The sequence below is a fragment of the Trichomycterus rosablanca genome, chromosome 26 (assembly GCF_030014385.1).
Source record: "Trichomycterus rosablanca isolate fTriRos1 chromosome 26, fTriRos1.hap1, whole genome shotgun sequence".
Taxonomy (NCBI): domain Eukaryota; kingdom Metazoa; phylum Chordata; class Actinopteri; order Siluriformes; family Trichomycteridae; genus Trichomycterus; species Trichomycterus rosablanca.
In genome coordinates this window covers 6,602,884-6,629,839 of record NC_086013.1, presented here as the reverse complement: position 1 = coordinate 6,629,839, position 26,956 = coordinate 6,602,884, and the positions used below count along the sequence as shown (strand labels likewise).

The window sequence follows — 26,956 nt, the reverse complement described above, 5'->3', positions numbered from 1 at the left end:
TCCAAGTATTAGTTGTAGTAAACAAATAAATTGTCACTTTAATTACCTTTAAAAATGAATACTGTGAGTTCTGAGACTAGTAGTAGGTTAATATATCATGAATGTTTTTTCAAATCAGGTAAAACACAAACACACAGACATTGAATTCTGATTCTCCCTTCATAGGGTCTTCTGTGACCTCAGGGAGTATTAAGCTTCATCATACCACTCTCATCATCACTCATGTCACAGTGCCCACAAATTTCATTGCTTTAAAACTGCCCACAATACATCAAAAGTAAATATAGCAAGAGAGAATTGTTCATACATATAAGCTGTTATTTTATAGTAAATCAGAATATATAAAAGTACATGACTAATCAAAAGTGCAAATGCAACTGTAGTGGGTTTTTGGTGTAGGTTGTTACATATCTAAGTTCTGTGATTTCTAAAATGCTAAATTTTTTTTGATCTGATACAGTATCAGGAGAGAGGAAATGGATTCAGGTTATCCATACAGCCTTACTGGTTCTTATAAGGAAAAAACAATTAGCAGAATAAATCTAAATGTGATTCATTTTTGCCTCTGCCCAAAGTTCGGAACGGTTTCATTTGATGCTGTCAATAATGAAATGATCAGTAGCAAGTTCAATTTGTCCTTAAAAGTGTAATATGCCCTCATCTTTTCCTTATTCCCAAAGACATGTCGAATGCCTCTGCTGGTGAATGCGCCACTGTGCTCTTATTAAAACCAAATGAAAATGATCAAATAAAACCTGTCCTCAGTACAAATGCTTAACAGTGACAATCGAATGGTGTCAATTCTCCAGTTACTCACCCATTATTCCCACAATTTTGAAGGGAAAAAGCTTAGCTCTATCCATAGAACTAAATCATAAACCTGACGCTTAAAATGTTTTGGGTTTTTTTAGAACAAAAAAATTGAGGATTTAACTAGATACATAAAATTATTGAATATATTCTTATGGCTAAAATATATTCAGAATTGTTAAAAACTGTATTGCAGTCCACACTTAAGTTGTTACGTGTGGCCAGGGAAGCGACAGAGTTGTGCTGACAAATCAGCCATGATGATCAGTATCTCAGGAACATCATCCCTGTCTTAAAAATTGTGTAAAAATGGCCTCATGGTGGCTAAAAAGAAACACTGATGAAAACTGATTGAAGTTGGTCATATGACATCCATAGAAATGTTTTCTGTAAACTCCAAAACATTCAGGTTCCACAAATGCCTACACTGAAGTTGACACACTCAAGCCACACTGAAGTCTGTTCAAATGGTTTTTTGTTTTATACTTTTTCCTTAAACATTTGCTTCTTGAAAAAAAAACTTGCCACTAGTTACTGTGATATAAAAAAGCCTCCAAGTTTTGCTGTCCACACTCAAAAAAGTTTTCACATCAATCAGTCTTAACCTCTTTGTTTGCCACCGGTATCCAAAAAGTTTGCTGCAGGGCTGTTATGGATGTCTTCGAGAAAGGAATTTACAGAAATAAATAAACTTTAAGGCCTTCAGTCTCAGATCACATAAGCCCAATGTGTTACACACACACACACAACACAACACACCCAGGATGGTCAGCCCAGGATGTCCAGATATACAGGTGAGGCCTTAGCCAGGCTTTGAAGCAGATTGTGAATTTCTTTGATGTTGATTCTCATGTAGGGTTCACGCTGCCAGCAGCCCAGCATCAGGTCATAAACTTCTTTGGGACAGGTACGAGGCCTCTGCAGTACCCTTCCCTGTGTGATGCACTCAATTACCTGCACATCAAGAGCTATTATTTTACATCATTTCAATGCAACAAGTAAAAAATATGTATGTTTCTTAAAGTACATGAATAAAGTATATAAATAACATCAAGTGGCATTAGCAAATACAGATTTTAATATTAAACTAACTTTTTTTCCAAAAACTAAACCAGGTGGGAAAAATATGTACACCCTACAACTGAGTAACATGTAGAACACATTTAGCAAAAATAACTTGAAGTAAACATTTTCTTTGGGAGTTTGGCCATACTGTAAGGGGGCTGGATGTGCCTCGTTAGAATGATTAATTCATTGCCAAAAAAAAGCCAAATTATTAAAAATTAAGTAACAAATAAACAACACGAAAATGTATGCAACCTAGAACTGAGAAAATGGATAGAAAAGAAAAAGTGCATAAATAACACCTGGATGTCACAATATTACAGACCACCAACTCACACTCTTCTGCACACCCCAGTGGTTTTACAGGCAAATTTAACTCAGGAAACCGGGATTTCTTGCTGCCTCTTCAGCAATTTATTCTTCCAGGGCAGTTCCCTTTCCTTAAAGCCTTTTCTTACAAAAAAATACATCCAAATTCGGCTACATTATGCAAAAACCTACATCATGTCCACCAAAAGAATTTAGGGAAATGTTTTAACAGTGAAGCATGGTGGTGGCAGCATTTTGCTTTAGGGCCGTATTTTTCAGCTGGAACGGCAGCTGTAGTCAAAACAACAACCCAAAGCATACCTCCACATAAACAACAACAAAAAAGGCTTCATTAGAAGAAAATCAAAATTTTGGCCCAGACATGAATACAATTGAAAACCTGCGGGGTGATTCATCTAATTTTTAAGGGTAGTTGTAATAATTTATTAATGTCCTCTGATAATGGATGCGTGTCTTTTCTTGTTCTATTAGATCATAGTGCTGCATTTGATACTGTAAATCACAATATTGGACTGGATAGGCTAGAACATACAGTAGGTGGTAAAAGGAGTGGTAAAGGACTCACAATCTCTTGGTTTAAATCCTATTTGACTGACCGCTCTCAATTTGTTTATGTAAATAATAAATGCTCAGAAACTACAAAAGTAAAGTATGGTGTTTCACAGGGGTCATTATTAGGACCTTTATTATTTACACTCTATATGCTACCATTTGAAAAAAAAAATTCATAAACATGGTATCAATTTTTACTGCTTTGCAGATGGCACACAGTTGTATATACCAGCCAAACCCAGTGACATTAACACAATCAGTAAGATTAAGGATTGTGTAAAAGACATAAAGGACAGGAAGTTGTGTAACTTTCTCCTCTCAGGCAGTTATGGAAATGCTACACTGATGGCAGGTGACTGGCAAAGTAACTAACAACAACATTGCTGCTTTATCCTTATAACCATTAATGTTTATCTGATGTCTGAACAACTTTTTATTACAATTGTGTACGTAACAATAATTCAAATCAAATCAAAATCTGGGTGAATTCAAAAGTTAATGCTGACCTCATTATTCGAGAGCTGGTACCAAGGCTGCTTGCCATATGTGAAGATCTCCCACAGGACGACACCCAAACTCCAGACATCACTTTCTGTGGTGAACCGTCGGTACATGATGCTTTCTGGAGGCATCCAACGAATAGGCAGCATAGTGTGACCACCCACCTGCAACAACAGGTAAATGAATATGACATGCCAAAGTTTGGTGAAGCTTTTTAGCTCCTATATCAAAAATATAGATTCTTTTAATTTGGCGCCTGGTTTTACACAGTAGAGGGCATTGAGAGTCCATCTTGCTTTCATTCTCGCTCTCTCTTTCACACACACACACACACACACACACTCACACTCACACACAGATACATACAAACAATGCTTGCTGTCAGCTGAATGCGGGCAGAGGCATGGGGTGAATTTGGAAGAGCTCTTCCGTGTCAGATGGTACAATAATGGTAATAATTAGTCACATTAATTAACATACAGCAAAGCTTTTGCAGTAGATCTTTCGTGGTAATCAGAATTACAGTTCCTAACTGCCATACAGGAAGATGCTTTCAGTTGGAGGGGATGGGGGATCTGCCAACTGAATATAAAATTATGAAGCAATGCAACACTGTGTGGCAGCAGTTTTATGTTCTACCTGGCATTTTAACACTATCTTATGGATCATGGTGCTTCATAAACAAGTTTAAAGTTACTGTCTAAACCTCTTTAAACAGTCTAAAAAGTCTGGGTTGTGGATGCACCACTGTCAAAAATGTGGCAACTTCCTGGTCTCTTTAAACACAAACATCTTTGATTGACCAGTCTTATGTTAAAAAATATGCTTCCTCATCTAATATTTATTAATACATAATTCAAAAGCAAAAAATATACAGTGTATCACAAAAGTGAGTACACCCCTCACATTTCTGCAAATATTTTATTATATCTTTTCATGGGACAACACTATAGAAATAAAACTTGGATATAACTTAGAGTAGTCAGTGTACAACTTGTATAGCAGTGTAGATTTACTGTCTTCTGAAAATAACTCAACACACAGCCATTAATGTCTAAATGCCTGGCAACATAAGTGAGTACACCCCACAGTGAACATGTCCAAATTGTGCCCAAAGTGTCAATATTTTGTGTGACCACCATTATTATCCAGCACTGCCTTAACCCTCCTGGGCATGGAATTCACCAGAGCTGCACAGGTTGCTACTGGAATCCTCTTCCACTCCTCCATGATGACATCATGGAGCTGGTGGATGTTAGACACCTTGAACTCCTCAACCTTCCGCTTGAGGATGCGCCACAGGTGCTCAACTGGGTTTAGTCCATCACCTTTACCTTCAGCTTCCTCAGCAAGGCAGTTGTCATCTTGGAGGTTGTGTTTGGGGTCGTAATCCTGTTGGAAAACTGCCATGAGGCCCAGTTTTCGAAGAGAGGGGATTATGCTCTGTTTCAAAATGTCACAGTACATGTTGGAATTCATGTTTCCCTCAATGAACTGCAGCTCCCCAGTGCCAGCAACACTCATGCAGCCCAAGACCATGATGCTACCACCACCATGCTTGACTGTAGGCAAGATACAGTTGTCTTGGTACTTCTCACCAGGGCGCCGCCACACATGCTGGACACCATCTGAGCCAAACAAGTTTATCTTGGTCTCGTCAGACCACAGGGCATTCCAGTAATCCATGTTCTTGGACTGCTTGTCTTCAGCAAACTGTTTGCGGGCTTTCTTGTGCGTCAGCTTCCTTCTGGGATGACGACCATGCAGACCGAGTTGATGCAGTATGTTGCGTATGGTCTGAGCACTGACAGGCTGACCTCCCACGTCTTCAACCTCTGCAGCAATGCTGGCAGCACTCATGTGTCTATTTTTTAAAGCCAACCTCTGGATATGACGCCGAACACGTCGACTCAACTTTTTTGGTCGACCCTGGCGAAGCCTGTTCCCAGTGGAACCTGTCCTGGAAAACCGCTGTATGACCTTGGCCACCATGCTGTAGCTCAGTTTCAGGGTGTTAGCAATCTTCTTATAGCCCAGGCCATCTTTGTGGAGAGCAACAATTCTATTTCTCACATCCTCAGAGAGTTCTTTGCCATGAGGTGCCATGTTGAATATCCAGTGGCCAGTATGAGAGAATTGTACCCAAAACACCAAATTTAACAGCCCTGCTCCCCATTTACACCTGGGACCTTGACACATGACACCAGGGAGGGACAACGACACATTTGGGCACAATTTGGACATGTTCACTGTGGGGTGTACTCACTTATGTTGCCAGCTATTTAGACATTAATGGCTGTGTGTTGAGTTATTTTCAGAAGACAGTAAATCTACACTGCTATACAAGCTGTACACTGACTACTCTAAGTTATATCCAAGTTTCATGTCTATAGTGTTGTCCCATGAAAAGATATAATGAAATATTTGCAGAAATGTGAGGGGTGTACTCACTTTTGTGATACACTGTATATAAGTATACTATTATGCTATTTAGCCTGATCAGGGCCTGAATGTAAGGATGTGAGTAAGCACTGTGTCAACAAAATAATCCAAAGCAAATCCTTAAAATATGAGGATTGTTTTAAAGTCAATACAATAACTCAACAAAAATTATTTGGGTATGATACCCATAATTTGCTGTATTAAGCTTAATCTAGACAGAGATGACACCGCTTTAGCTTCAGCTGGAGAACTGTGGCTCAAAAAAATCACAAAATCCTACAAAGTAGCCTCGCCACTAGTCGGTCTCTAATTTAGCACACCGTTTAGTAAATAGGATGGTATTTGGGACATAACAGCTCTCTGCAATCTGCTTTCCTTTACAGCCTGATACAAGAAGTTACAGTCTGTACATGTGATGCTTCTTATTCATTTAAGTTTATTTTTTTCATTTTTTTAAATCAACTGCTTTATTTACATTTACATTTACATTTTTGGCACTTAGCAGACGCTTTTGTCCAAAGTGACTTACATATACAGTCGAAGCAACTGAGGGTTAAGGGCCTTGCTCAAGGGCCCAACAGTGGCAACCTGGCAGTAGTGGGGCTTGAACCAGCAACCTTTGGATTACTAGCCCAATACCTTAACCACTAGGCCACAACTGTCCTTTATTCTAGTCAGGGTCATGGTGGGTCTGGTTCCGTCAAAAAACAATGAGCTGAAAGCAGATGTGCCCTGGATGGGGTAAAAAATCCATCCAAAAATCCAAAGGGGCTTTGGCCATCTTCCCTCAAACATAGCCAATCATTCGAACACGGATCTCAGTGGTGGATGGCCAGGGGCGATTTAATGCACGGGCTTACCAGGGGCCCCGAATAATTGAGGGCCCCGGATTGGCTGTTTTATGTTTTATTTACTTTGTTATGAATGGGGAAGCTAAATCATTTACACGTTATTCATATTTCTGACTATTGATTGGCCAGATAATCTCTAACGAGCTGCTGTAATTCTGATTGGTGGTTTCAGTTAAGCAACGTGAACATTCGAGCTAGTATGTGAGTGACATTCAGCTCAGCAAATCAGAATGCAGCACTAGGTTTATACATGTGCGTTCGGACGTTCTGCAGTCAGTTTTGTATATGAGACTCGCCTTATGGTCCCAGCATGGAAGTTCGGGTTCTGGAACTAGGCGAGCTAAGGTGCTGTAACGCTCATTGAAGTCCTGACTAAACAGTTAAAGTGACTCTACCCTGTCGTGTGGCTTTATTCCCACACCTCCACCACCGCAAAGCAAAAGACCCGCAGCATCCCCACCGGACAGCGGCTAGGTGAGCCGACCCTCTACGGTAGCAAGTGGCTAATGCTAGCAGTAAAGTGCTGCGATAGCGAAAGTAAAAACATGACAATATCTTCGTTAAGTAAAATATAAAAATAACTAAAAGACAATGAAATATCAGAATACATGTAATCACAATACACAGTGAGTGCACAACCATACAACACCTATATATACAGTGTATCACAAAAGTGAGTACACCCCTCACATTTCTGCAGATATTTAAGTATATATTTTCATGGGACAACACTGACAAAATGACACTTTGACACAATGAAAAGTAGTCTGTGTGCAGCTTATATAACAGTGTAAATTTATTCTTTCCTCAAAATAACTCAATATACAGCCATTAATGTATAAACCACCGGCAACAAAAGTGAGTACACCCCTTAGTGAAAGTTCCTGAAGTGTCAATATTTTGTGTGGCCACCATTATTTCCCAGAACTGCCTTAACTCTCCTGGGCATGGAGTTTACCAGAGCTTCACAGGTTGCCACTGGAATGCTTTTCCGCTCCTCCATGACGACATCACGGAGCTGGCGGATATTCGAGACTTTGCGCTCCTCCACCTTCCGCTTGAGGATGCCCCAAAGATGTTCTATTGGGTTTAGGTCTGGAGACATGCTTGGCCAGTCCATCACCTTTACCCTCAGCCTCTTCAATAAAGCAGTGGTCGTCTTAGAGGTGTGTTTGGGGTCATTATCATGCTGGAACACTGCCCTGCGACCCAGTTTCCGGAGGGAGGGGATCATGCTCTGCTTCAGTATTTCACAGTACATATTGGAGTTCATGTGTCCCTCAATGAAATGTAACTCCCCAACACCTGCTGCACTCATGCAGCCCCAGACCATGGCATTCCCACCACCATGCTTGACTGTAGGCATGACACACTTATCTTTGTACTCCTCACCTGATTGCCGCCACACATGCTTGAGACCATCTGAACCAAACAAATTAATCTTGGTCTCATCAGACCATAGGACATGGTTCCAGTAATCCATGTCCTTTGTTGACATGTCTTCAGCAAACTGTTTGCGGGCTTTCTTGTGTAGAGACTTCAGAAGAGGCTTCCTTCTGGGGTGATAGCCATGCAGACCAATTTGATGTAGTGTGCGGCGTATGGTCTGAGCACTGACAGGCTGACCCCCCACCTTTTCAATCTCTGCAGCAATGCTGACAGCACTCCTGCGCCTATCTTTCAAAGACAGCAGTTGGATGTGACGCTGAGCACGTGCACGCAGCTTCTTTGGACGACCAACGCGAGGTCTGTTCTGAGTGGACCCTGCTCTTTTAAAATGCTGGATGATCTTGGCAACTGTGCTGCAGCTCAGTTTCAGGGTGTTGGCAATCTTCTTGTAGCCTTGGCCATCTTCATGTAGCGCAACAATTCGTCTTTTAAGATCCTCAGAGAGTTCTTTGCCATGAGGTGCCATGTTGGAACTTTCAGTGACCAGTATGAGAGAGTGTGAGAGCTGTACTACTAAATTGAACACACCTGCTCCCTATGCACACCTGAGACCTAGTAACACTAACAAATCACATGACATTTTGGAGGGAAAATGACAAGCAGTGCTCAATTTGGACATTTAGGGGTGTAGTCTCTTAGGGGTGTACTCACTTTTGTTGCCGGTGGTTTAGACATTAATGGCTGTATATTGAGTTATTTTGAGGGAAGAATAAATTTACACTGTTATATAAGCTGCACACAGACTACTTTTCATTGTGTCAAAGTGTCATTTTGTCAGTGTTGTCCCATGAAAAGATATACTTAAATATCTGCAGAAATGTGAGGGGTGTACTCACTTTTGTGATACACTGTATATGTATGTATATATATACGTATATATATACAGTGTATCACAAAAGTGAGTACACCGCTCACATTTCTGCAGATATTTAAGTATATCTTTTCATGGGACAACACTGACAAAATGACACTTTGACACAATGAAAAGTAGTCTGTGTGCAGCTTATATAACAGTGTAAATTTATTCTTCCCTCAAAATAACTCAATATACAGCCATTAATGTCTAAACCACCGGCAACAAAAGTGAGTACACCCCTTAGTGAAAGTTCCTGAAGTGTCAATATTTTGTGTGGCCACCATTATTTCCCAGAACTTCCTTAACTCTCCTGGGCATGGAGTTTACCAGAGCTTCACAGGTTGCCACTGGAATGCTTTTCCACTCCTCCATGACGACATCACGGAGCTGGCGGATATTCGAGACTTTGCGCTCCTCCACCTTCCACTTGAGGATGCCCCAAAGATGTTCTATTGGGTTTAGGTCTGGAGACATGCTTGGCCAGTCCATCACCTTTACCCTCAGCCTCTTCAATAAAGCAGTGGTCGTCTTAGAGGTGTGTTTGGGGTCATTATCATGCTGGAACACTGCCCTGCGACCCAGTTTCCGGAGGGAGGGGATCATGCTCTGCTTCAGTATTTCACAGTACATATTGGAGTTCATGTGTCCCTCAATGAAATGTAACTCCCCAACACCTGCTGCACTCATGCAGCCCCAGACCATGGCATTCCCACCACCATGCTTGACTGTAGGCATGACACACTTATCTTTGTACTCCTCACCTGATTGCCGCCACACATGCTTGAGACCATCTGAACCAAACAAATTAATCTTGGTCTCATCAGACCATAGGACATGGTTCCAGTAATCCATGTCCTTTGTTGACATGTCTTCAGCAAACTGTTTGCGGGCTTTCTTGTGTAGAGACTTCAGAAGAGGCTTCCTTCTGGGGTGACAGCCATGCAGACCAATTTGATGTAGTGTGCGGCGTATGGTCTGAGCACTGACAGGCTGACCCCCCACCTTTTCAATCTCTGCAGCAATGCTGACAGCACTCCTGCGCCTATCTTTCAAAGACAGCAGTTGGATGTGACGCTGAGCACGTGCACTCAGCTTCTTTGGACGACCAACGCAAGGTCTGTTCTGAGTGGACCCTGCTCTTTTAAAACGCTGGATGATCTTGGCCACTGTGCTGCAGCTCAGTTTCAGGGTGTTGGCAATCTTCTTGTAGCCTTGGCCATCTTCATGTAGCGCAACAATTCGTCTTTTAAGATCCTCAGAGAGTTCTTTGCCATGAGGTGCCATGTTGGAACTTTCAGTGACCAGTATGAGAGAGTGTGAGAGCTGTACTACTAAATTGAACACACCTGCTCCCTATGCACACCTGAGACCTAGTAACACTAACGAGTCACATGACATTTTGGAAGGAAAATGACAAGCAGTGCTCAATTTGGACATTTAGGGGTGTAGTCTCTTAGGGGTGTACTCACTTTTGTTGCCGGTGGTTTAGACATTAATGGCTGTATATTGAGTTATTTTGAGGGAAGAATAAATTTACACTGTTATATAAGCTGCACACAGACTACTTTTCATTGTGTCAAAGTGTCATTTTGTCAGTGTTGTCCCATGAAAAGATATACTTAAATATCTGCAGAAATGTGAGGGGTGTACTCACTTTTGTGATACACTGTATATATAGATAGATATATATATATAGATATATAGATATATAGATATATAGATATATATAGATATAGATATATATAGATATATATATAAATAGATAGATATATATACACACGTGGGGGCCCACAACCAGCCGTAGCCCCTGGGCCCACAGGCAGGTTAAATCGCCTCTGTGGATGGCTAGCATAATAGACTGCTGCACCACCCAAGTACCTGTTTTAATCTTCCCATTCCTTTTTTTTTAACGCTTTATTCACTCAAGTTTTTGGTGTTGCAACAATACATGCTTCTGGTTCCCAGTCAGTAATGGCATTCAAAATGTCACTGCAGCAGTTTTATAGTGGCAAATAAAAAAACAACTATTTGAAACACTTTGTAGAATTTCATAGACATTTATAATCATTCAATTTCTTTGAATATCATAGAAAGTAATTCATGGTAATTATATCATAATAAAAGACTCAACATGCAGCACCAGGGGGTGGGCATCCTTAGAAGCATTTTTGCTAGATTTTTTTCCCCCCTCCCACTCTTTTCCCCCCTCATTTCTAATTCTTGACTGGATTATGTTGCTTGTGTGGATGACAAATTGCAATTGCAAAAGCAGGTAATTTATTAAGTAATATAGAAATTTGTTAAATTTTTTAGAACAAAGTAGGATAACTAACATCTACATTTTCAAAATGTTTCTACCATAACAGCTGTGTCTGAAAGGACAGTGGAGGTCCTGAACAATTCTTTTTTATGTAAGGATACTTACTCGATAATAATCTGTGCTGTACACATCTCTGGACATTCCAAAGTCCCCTATTTTAACAAGCAGATTCTCTCCCACCAGGCAGTTGCGGGTGGCCAAATCTCTGTGAACAAAGTGCTGTGAGGCCAGATACACCATGCCAGCAGCGATCTGCTGAGCAATATGTAGCATCTGTGACTGAGTCAGCTCCACCAGTAAACTCTGCTGCCCGTCTGCCATTAACACTGCATCTGGCCCATGAGCCCTAAAAATGCAAGAGAGAAAGAAAGTAAAGGGAAAAAACATTTGTACAAATGTACCAATAAACACACATGTGGAAACACTGCATTTTTAGATTTATATTTTAAACATTTGTTAATTTACAGAAGAAACTGTCAAACCAACAGCTAAAGATACCTGAGGAACTTATTGAGGTCTCCATGCTTCATGTACTCGAACACCATGATAAGGGGATCGCTCTCGACACACACACCATAGAAGGTAACAATATGCTCATGCTGAAGATTAGTTAGTAGCTCTGCCTCTCGATGGAAGTCAGCCCGTCCACTCTCACTTGCCTCTTTTAAAGTCTTTGTGAGATAAAAAAAAAAAATGCAATAAACATCATTTTCATGAACTCTGGCCAAATAGTATTCCAGTATTTTACTTAGCAATTAAAATATGCAAAACACTTTATTCTTCATAAAATAAGCCATCAGCTGAGGGCCAGATGTTTTATGCTTTATTAACCCATTTTATACACAAACATATTCTTCACCATTCTTTGTTTTTTTTATTATTAAATTCGGGAGCCTCTTATAGATATACTGTATTTTACGTGTACATGGCAACAGCTTATTCATCTTTTTAATGTATCCTTCCATCCTGTCCTCTTCCTCTTTAACCTTTGGGGCAAAAGATGGGATTAATAGGTAAGGGGGTTGGGATAAATAGGGTTGAATCCTTGGTGTTTGAATCTTTGAAACAGGCTATAGGCTGAGATGCTGGAAGTACAGAAGAGAGACTTGGATTTTGGGACTGTATAAAATACAAAAGAAGCGCAAATGTTTGAAGCAGGAGCGTCTATTTTGCGGACATGTGCTGGAGAAGAAAGTGGTGACGCATGAGGTAATGCTTTTTAGTGCTGTGATGGTTACAGCAGGTTTGTGAGGAGGTGTCGGCAGAAGTGGAAGATGGAGAAAAATCTCAAATTTTTCACATACAGTGATTAGACTTCAGACACAAACTCAGGTTCTCAGGAGCCTTGTGCTATGTAGAACCCACACTACCTGCCTGCACCATTGTGCCACAGCTAACAAAACAACAAAAAAATTATGCCACCTGGATAATTTTAATCAACTGTGATTGTTATTACGGTCTTATTAATACAGTCCAAATATTACAGTCCATATGTTGCATGTTTTGTAGGTTTTGGACACTTTTTGTTTTTTGTCACAGCAACATAGACTTCCAATTGTTATTTAACACAAAATTACCCATCACAGTGGTTTTGGCACGATTTTGAAAACAGTGCACTAATCCATCCCAAGGCATCACACTCTCGCCCATTTACTCACTCACACTTAAGGATTCAGACCAGCCAATTCACTTTCAGCTGATCTATGGTTGAATATGTTCATAATTACACAGCATTTTATACATTAAATTAAACAGTTATTCAAATAATGCTGCAGATATATACACTATATGAACAAATGTATTGGGACACACCTCCTAATCTTGAATTTTATCCTGCTCAGGGTTGCGGCAGGTCCGATTTTACTGGGAAACATTGAGCGCAAGACAGGAATACCATGGACAGAGCACAATCCCCCCACCCCCAGACAAAGCCAATTATTTCTGTGTAGGTAGCCATGGTGGATATATTAGATCACTGCACCATGTGAGCGGCCTTTCATAATTTGTGCATTTTTAAATATTCAATTTTTTCACTCAAATTGTAATGCAGATTATTGGTTTTGTAATGAAAAAACATGCAAGACAAGAAATATGTAAACCAGAAGCATAATCACTAGTGGTCGCAGACCTTTGACCTCTACTGTATGTACATTTGGACCTAATACGTCTAAATATTTCTAAATCACAAAGCTTCATACCTTGACAGCAACCAAAATCTTTTCCTGGTCTGGTGACAAATTGTAGCATTCAGCAAGGAACACTTTCCCGAAAGCGCCCTCTCCCAGTTCTCGCTTCAGGACTATGTTGTGACGTTTGATGTGTTGCACAACTATTAAACAAAGCATAAAAAATCAGCCACCTTGCAGCAAAATGTTTTACTGCATTATTTGTCATAGAGTAGAACATAGTCACAGTCCTAGTTTGTAAAATGTACATTCAGAGTGACACTTCCATGTGGAGGTCATGGTGGGGATTTAACATATGACAAAATGAAATAAGGTGTTGGGGGATGATGTGAGTGTATGTGTGTGTATGTGTGTCTGTGTGCATTAGTGGATGTCTGTGGCAGCGTGGTGTGCCATGGCAACTCACAAGTGTCAGATTTCAGCACACTGCCAGGGTTGCGGAAGTACTGCGGGTTCTCAATGACTGGGATCTTGGTCATGCCAATAATGACAGCATCTGGGCCCATCTCAGAGGATGACGGAGTGTTGTTGCCATTGGAGACATGGTGGAGTGGGCTGGCAGAGTCGTCATCATTGCTGATTACTGAGGATGAACCTGTAGTTAAGGAAAGAGACCAATCAGCTCGTCTGAAGAGGAATATAATTTCATCAATTTAAATATTTAGTTATTGTAAAACATGCTAGCCCACCAGTGCTGATATTTAATTAGTTTAAATTACAGTTCTGCTATCGGTAGGGCCCTACTAAATTCACGGGAAAAAGTGCTTATTTCCATGGACCTCGTTTTCCAGAAAATCACAGATTTCACAGATTTTTAAGGAACAGTCTGGACTGAATTTTAATTGGTTGGTTATTGGGAATATTCACCACTGTTTAACCTATCCTCCATTTAGAGATAATTCATTTATTGTGGTTTGCTGTAGTCCCAGTGCCTTGGACATGGTTTTCTGACCCTTTCTAGACTGATATATATTAATAACTCTGTATTATTTCTACCAGAATTGCTTTTAATCATGACATTGTTTACTCTTGTTGAGACATTGGTGTGTATTGTCCAACAAAGTCCAATAATTAATTAAATTCAGTAATTGAGTAATTAATGGGGCAATAACTTTTTTACTCAGAGCCAGTTCATGTTGGTTGTCAGGTTAACCTTGTGTTTAAATAAATGTATTTTAAATAAATTATTCCCTGTCACCAACATGCAAAAATAAAGAGAATCAGAAAGTGCAGGAAATTCTGAAAGGCAGATACATATTAATGACCTAACAACATCCACACAGTCAGTAAGATTAAATGCTGTGTAAATGATATAAAAGACTGGATGTCATGTAACTTTGTTCTATTTAATTCAAATACAACAGATGTATTTCTTGTTGAATCCATGGCTGCAAGGGATAAGTTGTATAACCTGGTGCTAAACCTTAACATTTTTTTTCTGTGACCCCCAGCTCAGCTGTAAAAACTTGGGTGTCACAAGAGATTTAGTCCTCTCCTTTAATGCACATGAGTACTCTTACGAGAGTTGCTTACCTTCATCTGTGAAATATCTTTAAAATAAGAGATATACTTTGTTAATGACACTGAAAAACTGATCTACGCGTTTATAACTTCAAGGTTAGGTTATTGCAGTGCTTTTCTCACTGGATGCTCTTGTAAAACCATAGAAAAGCTCTATTTGGTTCAAAATACAACAACTTGAGTGCTTACTAGACCTAAAAAGTTTGATTACAAAACACTTTTACTTTATAAAGCCTACATGGTCTGGCTTCACAATATTTGAGTGAACTGAGCATGAAAACCCAGCATGTTAAATTCGTTCACAAGGTGCAAAGTTACTTACAGTTTATAAAATAAAAAAGTCACAGCAGGGGTAAGTGCCTTCTCATATATTGCCCCACAACTTAGCTTTTATTTAGCTATGCTGGTATAATTAGGGATTCTCTACTAGTCCTATGCTGCAAAGTTGCCATCTTATTAATTATTTAGTTCATATAACATTTTAACTACAAGATTTGTCCCTGACAGGCGATGAGCTCTAAGTTAATTATGCTTTTCACTTGATAAAATGGCATCAGAAATGTTTAATTTTTTACATATCTAGCTTATTTAATCTAATTTTAATTCTATATCCTCTCAGCTACACAAGGAGGATAGGTGGTCCCTGTTGAGTATGGTTCCTCTCAATTTTTTTCCCTTACCAGTTTTGCCATAGGTTTGCTCATTAGGGGTATTTAGTCCTGAAATCTGTAACGTTGCTTTGAGACAATGTCCATTTTAAAAAGTGCTATACAAATAAATTTGACTTGACTTTGAACCTGCAACTGAACCTTGAACCTTTGGCATAATTTAATTTAATTAAATGGATTGGGGCACCTTAGAGATCATGGGAAGAGATCAGCAAGAAACTGATCAAATCCAAGGTACAAGGTTTATTTACCAAAGACGTCATTTTATGGGTACACACTCTTCTTAGTTATCCATGCATTTACAATGATTTTCACTCTTACCTATTAAAAGCCACAGTGGACACGTTTTTATACTTATAAAGTCACTAGAAAGTATCACTCACTTCAGGAACAGTAAACCAGATCAAGCATGTGTGGCTAACTTGGCCAATCCTTTGTTTTGTAATCAGTTTTAATGTAACTGTAACAAACTGCAAGTCCCATCATGCTCTGCGCATATCACCTGATCGTCCCCTACCTGAAGCTCATCCCACACCTCAAAGCTCATCCCTCAGCTGATTCTTGCCCCTCTTATAGATCTATAGCCTTGTCACTCTACTGCGCCATTTACTAGCATTAGCACTGTTTCTCATCTTAGTGTTAAGATTTACAGTGTTTTTAATATACTGCATGGTGGATCTTTGTGTATTATTGAACTGTTTTGTAAAACAAATACCTTGTACAAGTGTTCACTAACCTGTGTTTGAGCATCCATTGTCATAGAATGCTATGCCAAACAATGTACGCTGCAGGCTGCTTTCATGCCGCAGTTTAGCTCCATGAGGTTTTTAAGCCCACTGAACAGGAAAAGGTATTCTTTATAATGTCCCGGCTAAAGGGTACCCCCACAAAGGTTGATGTAACAGTTCCAACATGATCAGGGCAGCCGAACCAACTGAGTAAAGGACTTTGTGTCTGAAAGCACAATTCTCAGGTGACATGACTCCACTTCATGTGCCCACTGACGATGCCACTTTACTTCCTGTGCCCATTGGGGATGTTGATCTTGATGCTTTTGCTCAGTATGCTGACCCATCTATGTCAGCCACCAGCTTTCATGGGGAAAGGAAAGACAGTTCCAGGTGATCTCCTAGTGCGGTTTGCCAGTTCCAGCTATTTCCTGGGCCCTTTTTTGGATCCTTCCCTCTTTTCAGGTTTCAGCCAGTTCCCCAGAATTCTTGCTGCTTTTAGACAGTTTCCCTGAACTCTTGCTGCTTCCAGGCACCTACCCTGGACTCTTGCTGCTTACAGACTACTCCCCTAGACCCTCGCCACTTTCAGATGGCACCTTTGCAATCTTGATGCTTCAAGGCTGCTCCCCTGAACTTTTCAGATAGCTTGCCTGGCTTGCTGCGGGCTCAGCCGGCTACCCTGAAGCCTCACTGGTCCCAGTCAGCTCCTTATAGTCTCACTGGTTGCAACCAGCTCCCCTGATATCTGTTTCATATTTGTTTCCTACTGGTTACCTTGAGTTATCACTGGTTTCAGTTTGTTCCCTAGGATTGCTGCCAGTCCCAACCAGCTCTCACCTCAGACCTGTTGCTGGTCTCTGCTGACTCTACAGACCTGTCTTTAGCTTTTATACTAACCAAACCACCTCTAGCCACCCCATACATAAAAATTTTTTTTCCCAAGTTTAGGACCTCCCTAGTATGATGCAAAGCACTTTGGGAGCCCTGCATGAAAAGGGAAAATCCTTTTGCATTTGCATAAAGACAAAACAAACACAGTTATAACTAGGTCAAATTTGATCCTTTAACTGTGGATCTGGTACTTTAAATTTTTACAGTGTTGGTTGTTGTTAATTATTATTCAAATGAGATACTATGACATGAAAATTACATATTCAGTGACATTTTTAGATACTGTGTATTTAAGAATAATTGAAAATAATTGTAACTATAATAGTAAATATAAGACATGCTTACCCTTCAACCCAAATTTTGAGTTTCTGCCATACTTGAGGAAGATCAGCATTAGTATGCACCCAGTCAGTGCAACTCCAGCTATCCCCACCACAGCATATACCTGAAAAAATAAGCATATGGATTAAGAAATAAGTTTTTAATGAGTTAAAAAAATAAATCATTTATTTACTATAATTAATACCACCCAGTTTAGTGTTTCCAAATTAAGCCCCTGATCTGAAATAATACATTTAATCCCATATAATCATTGTAAGTATTAAATGTAGTTTATACTTACAGCAACCTTGCTCTCCTGAACTCCTGAGGTTTCTAAACAAAACATTAAAACCGAACATTTTATAAATCCATGAAAAAGTCCAAATATTGTAAACATGCCAACAGCTGATGATGGTAATGTATCCAAACTAACATACCTGGAATGTCAGTAGTGTCTAAACAGCAAATTCCCATCCAATAGCAAAGACAATATGACACAAACTTGTTAGTTTTTAAAAATACAATTAACTTTTTTTTCATACGTCATTTTACCACAATCCATTTTTTTTAAATATAGAAGCTCACTAAAATTTAAAACTACAACAGAGATATAACAGTAAATTAGGATTTTAACTGCAGTTTGGAAAACCCAATATTTTACACAAAAAGGAGACAACAATGGATACCCAGGACTGAATAACAGCTCCTGCTGGAGGGTAATGACTGGCACAGTAAACACAAAACCAGTACATCATGCATACACACATTCAATTAAATTCAATTATTATGTGTTTTAAAAGAATCAGGCAGATACAGTAGTTCATTGTTATAGTAACTATGCTGAAGTCATGCTTGAGTTTATGAAGCAACTTACCATAGTAGAATCCATCTGTAGGCCAGACAAACACATGGTTAAAATTTGTATAACACAAATGTGAGAAATTAAAATATCTTTATGAAGCTAACATTATCTCAGTATACATACACCCACCTGAGGGCTCCACATCAGGGATGTGCATAAAGTGTGCAGTAATGTTCCTCTGGTCCTCACCATACTCATTGGTGGCCACTAGCGTGTATATTCCATTGTGAATGTGTGTGGGTATATCCAACTGCAGGCAGCCAAGGTACTCATTCTCTGTTGATTCATGGATCTTTGTCTTGATGTAGTCCCGCTCTTTCAATGGTTGGCCTTGGTGGTACCACTGCAGCTTAGGTTCAGGGTTGCCTGTCACACTGAACGGAATGCACCAATCCTGGTTGCGCTTTGGCTCATCTAACTGCAGGATGGTTGGGGGAACTGACCCAGGGATGGGTGTGAAAGCAGGATAAGGAAGAAAAAAGGGAGAAAAGGAGAGGAAGATAGAGTGACAACAGGGACATGGCAGAGGACAAACCAGAAGGATAAAGGAGGTGTGTGGTAAGATTCCATAGTAATTTGGTGTAGATTGAAAGGGAAAAGTACAGAGGGAATACTAGGTGGAGAAATTAAACAGAACAATAAGAAATAAACAGGCATACTGGGCTTTAGCGAAATGTACACAGATCAGCCAAAAGATTAGGACCACCCCTCCATAAATATGTCTGGCAATGCCTTTTTTCATAGTAAATGTGCATGTCATAGTTAGAGATCTATTAAATGTTGGTCTGATGGTAGTTACTCACAGCACAGGTATTAAAAGCAGACATGCCATGAAAAAGAGGACACAAGCCATGAACCGCAAACAGGTTGTTGGGTAGACAAGACTAACAGACCAACAAGAGGACTACCGTGGATCAAACTGCAGATAATTTTACCATGAGGTGAATGTGTCACAACACACTGTGTATTAAGCCCTTCTGTGTATGGGGCTGCAGAGTCTCAGGCCAGTCAAAGTGCTCTTCATGTCTCAATGGACCAGAGCTGTTTTAATAGCAGATAAGCTGGTGGTCCTAATGATTGGCTCATCAGTATTTATTGAAATGTTGCCTCTGCGGTTAATAAAACATACCTCTAAATAACAATTTATTTTGAATGACACTGGGATCACAACCAATGAATTGTAAAATGTAAAAATAATAAAAAAAAAAAAAAAAAAAACAGAAAAAGTTCTGCTAATAATAAGGGTGTGTCCTTTGCCTTACCTCACCTGCTTGTTGGAAGATCATGAATGAAGTATTTTTAACAAAACTAATTATAGATTTCATGGTTTAGAATATCATTACACATTGTGTAATGAACGTGGGATCTTCAGTGTACTGTATAACTACATAGTTTATTTATACAAACCCTGTTTCTGTTAGTTGGGACATTTTGTAAAATGCATGAATCTATGATTAGTTTATTCCCTTGAACAATTATTTAATTACTTTAGCAGGTGAATTGGTAACAGCTGAGGGTATTATGACTGAGTATAAAAGGAGGACCCACCAAAGATCTTTGCTAGTGAAGTTGGGTCTTGTGTCACCACCTTGTGATAGAATTGTTAATTATTTGTGCATTATTTGGTCTTTCACCATCTACTGTACATAATATTGTTAAAACATAATATTGTAATAGATCTAATAGATTAGATGTAATAATATTGTAAAAAATCTTTATTTTTGAAGCTGCTGTCTTGTTAAAACATCCAGATTTTGTTTCCTGTCCAATAAGTTTAAACTCTCATCCCACTACATTACTCCATTTATGTTTACTTTGATGACATGTAACGCCTAAATCATGGTATCTTCCACACTTTTCTGTGGGCATGATTTTTTGGTGATATTAGGACAAGGCTGTTTTTCAAACATATTATTTGCAGCAATAATATCTAAAAAAGTCTTTTTTTAATGTCATTTTTACAAACCATGGGGTCCAAAATTCTTAGACCACTAGTAAAAATGTTTTTCATTTCACATTGTAAACTCAGCATAGCAGTTTGAATGAAATGTTTAATCTTTGGGGGGAAAACTGTGTGAATTTCCGAATTCTTGCATTTAGCACTGGTCTGGGTCACGGTGGGTCTAATTCATTAAGCAAAATGTAGGAAACCCAGTTCATTCCCTGTCAACTCCTTTGCACACAGGGGCTTTCTTACCATTAAATCATGACTAAACTTAGGGTTTCTAAGGGGCCAATGCTTGACACTATAAAAAGTATTGCAAAAACATGATTTGTATCCAAACCACTTTCAGGAAGACACAAACTTTTTTGCTTAGAGAAACTTGAATATAGAAGAATAAAAGCATATAAAAAATATTAAAACTATTGTCAAAAGAAATAAACAAAGTAGTGGTCACAAAAGACAAGTACCAGTATCAAACAGACATAAAATACTACGAAATTCAGAAATGCTGTTAAATTTGATCTATTCTACTTGGCTAATAAAGGCAAGCAAGAGTGTTGTTGGCTGCAATATTATTACTGATTTACCTTTCTGATTCCCTGTGACTGCAGCTTATATTATCAAATTTATTAGTAAACAATAATGAACAATTGTTCATTCTTTGATTAGTATCGATTTTTTGATTTTCAAGCTCAGTTTTTGCTAACTCAATTTCATTTAACTTAATTAAATTAGAAATTAAAGTGTTATATATCTCAGATACATACAAACATCTGTGGATAGCAAATGTACATCTGCTCTGCCCAGGAGCACATAAATACAGCTTTACTGAGTTTTATAGTAACTAATAAATAGATCTAAATCTTACTAATCAAGATTAGCTAGTCAGTTATCCCATAAAGAACCACACGCATGTACACACACACACACACACACACACACACACACACACACACACACACACACACACACTGAGCACAGTTAATCAATCACAAAAAATTATATTACTGTATCTTTGTTATCAGGGTCTACATTTAACATACCTTTTCAAAAGTTAAGGCACTTAGATACTAGTAAAAACAACCCTAAAACTATACCTCAAAGTACACAAAAGGACAAACACACACACACATACACACACAAATTGCTGAATACTTACAGAGGATATTAAGGATGACAGAGGATTCATTCTGGCCCACAATATTCTCAGCACTGCATATAATCTCTCGACCATTGTCACTGGGGGAAAGGTCTCTCAGTGTCAAGATGGACTGCAAGTCTGATATGTTCATCTAATTGAGAGGAAACAGAAAGACACTGTGGCTGGGCAGCTTCTAACTGTACAGATAGACAATAAACCAGTTTCTCTAGGGAAAAACAACCATACTATAAAGGGCATGAATTGAATATTGTATTAAGGTGTTATAGTCTGTTGTAAAGAAAAACATGCACTTAAGAAATGTAGCTCCAAATAATTAGCGGTGTAGGTAAAGAACAGGTACCAAACAGGCAAAACAGTAGAACAGGTTCAAATTTACATACACTTGTAACAGATGTGTCAGTAGCTGTCCACTACTGTTCTTTTTCTGTGACTGAATAATTGGAACAAATTGGTTTTCAAAAAAACACGTTTAAGAACTTTCATAATAATTTCATGAAAACAGCAACATAGAATACAAATTTGGTTGTGTATAAGATTCTAAGATGTTTTCCAACATTAAGTCACTGAAAAAATGAGTTGCAGAGATCATCAAAATTCCGAGATAACATCTCTGAACCGTACATTCTGAAAAGCTAATAGCTGTTTTAATAAATGTCGTTACAAATAGGAATCAATAATTAATAGGTTTGCGCTCAGGTGGAGCAGCGATCTGTTACGCTATCACACCACTGCTGAGATCCAGGTTCAAATCACCACAATGCTATTGGCCTCTACACAGACATCATTGGCTATGTCTGGAGAAGAGGGTGGCTGAAGCCCTGTAATAGATTAGCACCCTGCCTCGCACCCAGTTTTCTGCCTTGCACCCAGTTTTTTCCAGTTAAATCAGACCTGCCGTGACCCTGACTACTATAAAGTGGTTGATGAAAATGAAATGAAAATGTTAATTATATAAATGTCAGTAACTCCACTAGCACATGTGTACCAGAATCCCATAGGCTTCTGATTTTGAGAGGACACAAGAGACTCTTTGTTGTAAATATTATTGCGGCAGCATTAAATATTAATAGAAAACATGAGGCTTTTAGGAGTTACAGACCTGCAACTGTGGTCAGAGTATCTTATATGGATTTACCGGCCCATTACTGGATGTTATGGCAATTAAGTGTTTGAGTGCTTGTTCTTAATGCACACATTTGTTTTATACAAACTATCTATGATTTATATGTAGGTTATGTGGTTATACAGAGGACATTAAAGTGTTTAAGAAACTTACTTCAATCAAAAACAAAGGGCAACTTTGATATTAGTACTGTGGTGTACAAGTATTCAGATGTACATATGCTAAGGATTTTTATAAATTTTTACTTAGCTGGCAGCCCACTTGAACTTAAATAGGCAGATTGCACGGCCATTAAATGCAAATGGGTAAACACTGATGAAAATGAAATATAATGATTGTGTAAGTAATGATCTTCAAATAACTTTGGTTTCCAGGAATGTGTTTTACCTCATGGCCTGTTGTAAGTGGAGGATGGTCATTGGAGTTAAGATTCCAGAAAAGCACAGGAGCTGGAGATCCATAAGCACTGCAGGCCACCATTGCATCACTTCCTGCCATTTGTTTAATGATAGGAGGGTCAACTTCTACCCGTGGATACTCTGAAGAGTGGAAAATATAAATGATTTTCATATGCTGCTTTTTCTGCCTGAATTACCCGATTACCCATTAATGAAGATTTAACTGATAGTGAATCACAAATAATTGATTATTGATTCAATACATCTATTTAGGTAATTGGTTTCATGTGCTGCCAATCTTTCGTCATTACCACATGAGGGTACAGTAAGTTTGGAGAGGGTTCTCAGCCTCCCTCCATCCAGCAGGCACTGTAATTGATCTCGCTCACTCTCTTCCAGCCATGCCTTGATCCACATGTTTTCGCATGTACACTGAAGTGGATTTCCGGCCAAAAGCCTATAAGATAGAGAAAAGGTACCAATTCTCCAACATTTGAGATAGCAACCCAATGAATATACAATAAACAAATCTGTTCAATCACAGACAGAAAGAAGGATGGTCAAGCCTTATTGAAAGTTTTGTATTTGTGCATTTTAAAAGTGTAATTAATAGCATAGACACTTACAAAGTAGATACATTTGAATTGCGAATTGCTGTCCATGACAGTGTTGACAGTTTGTTGTCTCTAAGATCCCTGTAAATTAGATAATTTTGAAAATTTCAAGAGCTGTTAATATTAACAATAAAGCTGATAAAAGCAGATAAACTGTTATTAACTTTTTAATGCAGCATCAGTATGAATAAAATACAGTAATGTCAAACCTATAAATAGTTTTATGTTACTGAGGGAAAATACACTTACAAATACTGAAGTTTGGCATTGTTGACAAAGGCTGTTGATGATACAGATGTCAGTTGTGTATTGATGGCTGTTCTGTAATGAACAAATGTTTTTTTTTACTATTAGACAAAATATTCACGTTATAAACAAAATAATGAAATGTAATAGTAAATTTGATACTCACAAATTCTTGAGATTTGTGTAAAACTTAATGCTGTCCTCTGTGAGTGTAAATAATCTGTTTTGATTTGCAATATATCTAAAACAAAAAGTTATAATGTCTTAAAATTTATCTCATAATGTATCATTAACCAAGTTCTTATAATAGACATATTCAGTGTAAACTAATAAATAAAAAGCTTACAAATTATTGAACTTTTCATGTTTTTATTGGCCATAGTTATTAGTCACAGTTCAAACTTGAATAAATGTCAGTTTTATAAAACCTTGTATTTTAAAATGCTTGTTTGACTGCAGTTACATATTCTGTAGCTTCTAAACACATTTGCACAAAAGTGGAGGATTTTCAAATTACACAGTCCTCTTGAGGTCATGTCATAGCATTTCAGTTGTGTTAAGGCCTTACAACTTACCACTTGGCCAACCCAAAACATCCACTGATTTAATTTTTTAAATGATCTGTACATTCACTTTCATGTTTGATTATCTAATTGAATCATCTGCATTTAAGTAAGCATCTGGTGATGGCCTACTACCATGTATATTTTATTGTTAAAATTTTACTTTTAATAATGGCAACATGACCAGTCAATGTCCTACTGTTATGCTTCCATTATGGATGAGTGTTCTTGGACTGTCTGCCTAGCCCTTTTACCTTAAACATTGCAGTGTTCTGCTAAACACTTCCATCTTGTCCATTCACATAGCACGAAACATTGTCCCAAGCATTGTAAATTATCCAGGTAGTATTATTTACATTTAAGATTTCGGCCATGTGTTTTAATAAGCAAATGGTGTTCAATTTATTTTCTTTAGCAGTTCCCACTGTTGAGACATAAACATAGACTTCATCAAGCTTATCTCACAAGTCTTTTACTTGTACCCTTGTATTATTTTTGTACCTTTTTTCTTGTGTGTTTTTTGCAAGATGTCACTGCTGACTAACACATGTACTACATTTTTTATATTTGAGAATACATTTTATGGTGTTTTGGTATTGTAGTTAGAAAGTGATAATTGGTCTTTTTCAGCTTTAAGAATGTATATATATATATTTTTTTTTTCTTATAAGGCCCTAAATTTTGTTTTTATCAATGCATCGTTTACATGTGCAATCATAGACCTTTATTTGAAAAGCAGACTCAGACTTTGTTGTGAAATATTTAGTGACGGGCAACTTTACAAACCAATGCTCGCAATCTCATCTTACTTGGACCACCTGGATTTTAAAAAGCCCATAACCCAAGGCTTTACATTGACTTTTTTTAAATATAAATTAATCAGTGTATTAATTAAAGATGTGCAAAGTATCTTTAATTAATTGTTATTTCTTTGTCTGTAGTGCCTCTAAGAAACTGAACTTTAATATATAATTGTCTCACAACTCAAATTCAAGTGCCAAAGCCTTTAATAATTTACTAAAAGAGGAAACATATTAAGGATGTTTACACATAGTGAAAAACAAACAAAAAAAGTGCAAAGCAAAAAACAAAAAAAAATTCTGCTAAAGTCGAAAATCTGCCAACCTTTTAGCAAAACACCCAAAATGCACTGCCAAAGCAACACTGGAGTGGTTTAAAATAAAGAAGGTTGATGTTTTAAGTGGCCTAGATGTTACAAGAGTTCTTATCTTAACCTAACTGAATACATCTAGTGAGACCCAACTAACCAAGCAGAACTTTAATCCGGTTTTAAAAAACGGGGCAAAATTGCTCTGTTCTGTTTAGCAAAAAATGGATTTACATACAAATAATATAAAAATACTGTTTGTGATTGTTGTCAACTGTGCTGTTCTACACACTCGGATGTAATCCTGAACAGAGTGGACCACGGCACAGAAACATTTGATTTAAGCAGCACGATGGCGCTATACACCTGCCTTAAGTAGCTTTACCGAACCGTTGTCGTGGAAACCTAGTGACATATTTGCGTAGGAGCTGATGTTGATTAGTTACACGTTAGTCTCTAAAAACTAAGTCATGCACTAAATAAAATAAAGATTTGGTGAACAGGTGTGTGATTTCTAAGTCACTTATAATAGTGCATTTTATTTATTATTGCGTAGCGTTCATTTGTATCGTTTTCATGTGTTCATTGTTTAATTATATCATAATGTCGCTCATTATGACAGTTTTTGAGTATCTTTTCATGCACCAGTAGATAATTACAGGGCATTATATCTCGGTTGTGCTTTATGTACTATTTGAAAATGTCAGCATAATGGAGAAAACAAACACACGCCATCCTATTTCTATCCTGATCGGTGTTATTGTTAGCTAATCGGAGGAAACGCTAGATTTGTCTGGCCTTACATATGCCACAAATTTTATTTACCACACCACTCGGCCGTTACAGATGCGCGTTCACGCTCGCGCAGCAACACTCCAGGATCGCGCAACACGCACACGCGCGTGCGGCACGCTGGCGCACACGCTCGACCATTTACGTTAAGATATAGGTTACTGTGAACATGTTTACATATTTTAAATTAAGTATAACTTCAGTTTGTTAAGTAAACCCACTGAGCGTTTTGTGATTCCGCTACATACACTGTATAATTGTGCATGAAGCAAGATATATACGATAAACGATGTCGTGGTATCACTTGCGATTTGGACACGACATTCAAACGTTTTTGTAATATAATGCATTACATTGAAATGACTGTTTAAAACGCTCACATTTGCATTCTACAGCCGCACGACACGTATTCTCGCCACCAGTTTACAGAGTGATTCACAGCCTATGATACTTACATGTCGGTGATGTTTTCCATGTCGCTTTCTGGTAGCAAGATAGGAAAATCCTCAATGCCTGGCTCTTGATCGATACAAAATATCCTGGAGGTATTACAAGAACAAGATGTAGGGCAAGAAGCGCTGAGCTTTAGTAACCCCATCAAAACCCCATAAAATCCCCAGCCAGCCATTCCAGTAACCCCTGTGACCAT

At 38.4% G+C, this 26,956-nt stretch overlaps 1 protein-coding gene across 1 annotated transcript; it reads right to left on the bottom strand.

Annotated features, from left to right (window-relative positions):
- Positions 1-1,327: 1,327 nt before the first annotated feature.
- On the bottom strand, positions 1,328-26,956 carry ntrk2b (neurotrophic tyrosine kinase, receptor, type 2b). Its single transcript, XM_062988542.1, has 18 exons — positions 26,763-26,956; positions 24,011-24,085; positions 23,848-23,919; positions 23,611-23,679; positions 23,296-23,441; positions 22,974-23,125; positions 21,461-21,593; positions 18,486-18,794; positions 18,369-18,383; positions 17,932-17,949; positions 17,796-17,827; positions 17,519-17,618; positions 13,769-13,957; positions 13,375-13,505; positions 11,675-11,847; positions 11,282-11,522; positions 3,264-3,422; positions 1,328-1,764 (listed from the first exon to the last, which is right to left on the bottom strand). The coding sequence occupies exons 1-18, from the start codon at positions 26,954-26,956 to the stop codon at positions 1,579-1,581; spliced, it is 2,394 nt and encodes a 797-aa protein (XP_062844612.1). The 3' UTR covers positions 1,328-1,578.

Excerpts from the sequence above, each read along its gene's own strand:
- ntrk2b (XM_062988542.1), bottom strand. The coding sequence starts at position 26,956 with ATGGTCACAGGGGTTACTGGAATGGCTGGCTGGGGATTTTATGGGGTT. Across the intron at positions 13,958-17,518 it reads CTCAAAATTTGGGTTGAAGG|GTTCATCCTCAGTAATCAGC; the intron begins GTAAGCATGTCT and ends CCTTAACTACAG. Across the intron at positions 1,765-3,263 it reads ACCAGCTCTCGAATAATGAG|GTAATTGAGTGCATCACACA; the intron begins GTCAGCATTAAC and ends CTTGATGTGCAG.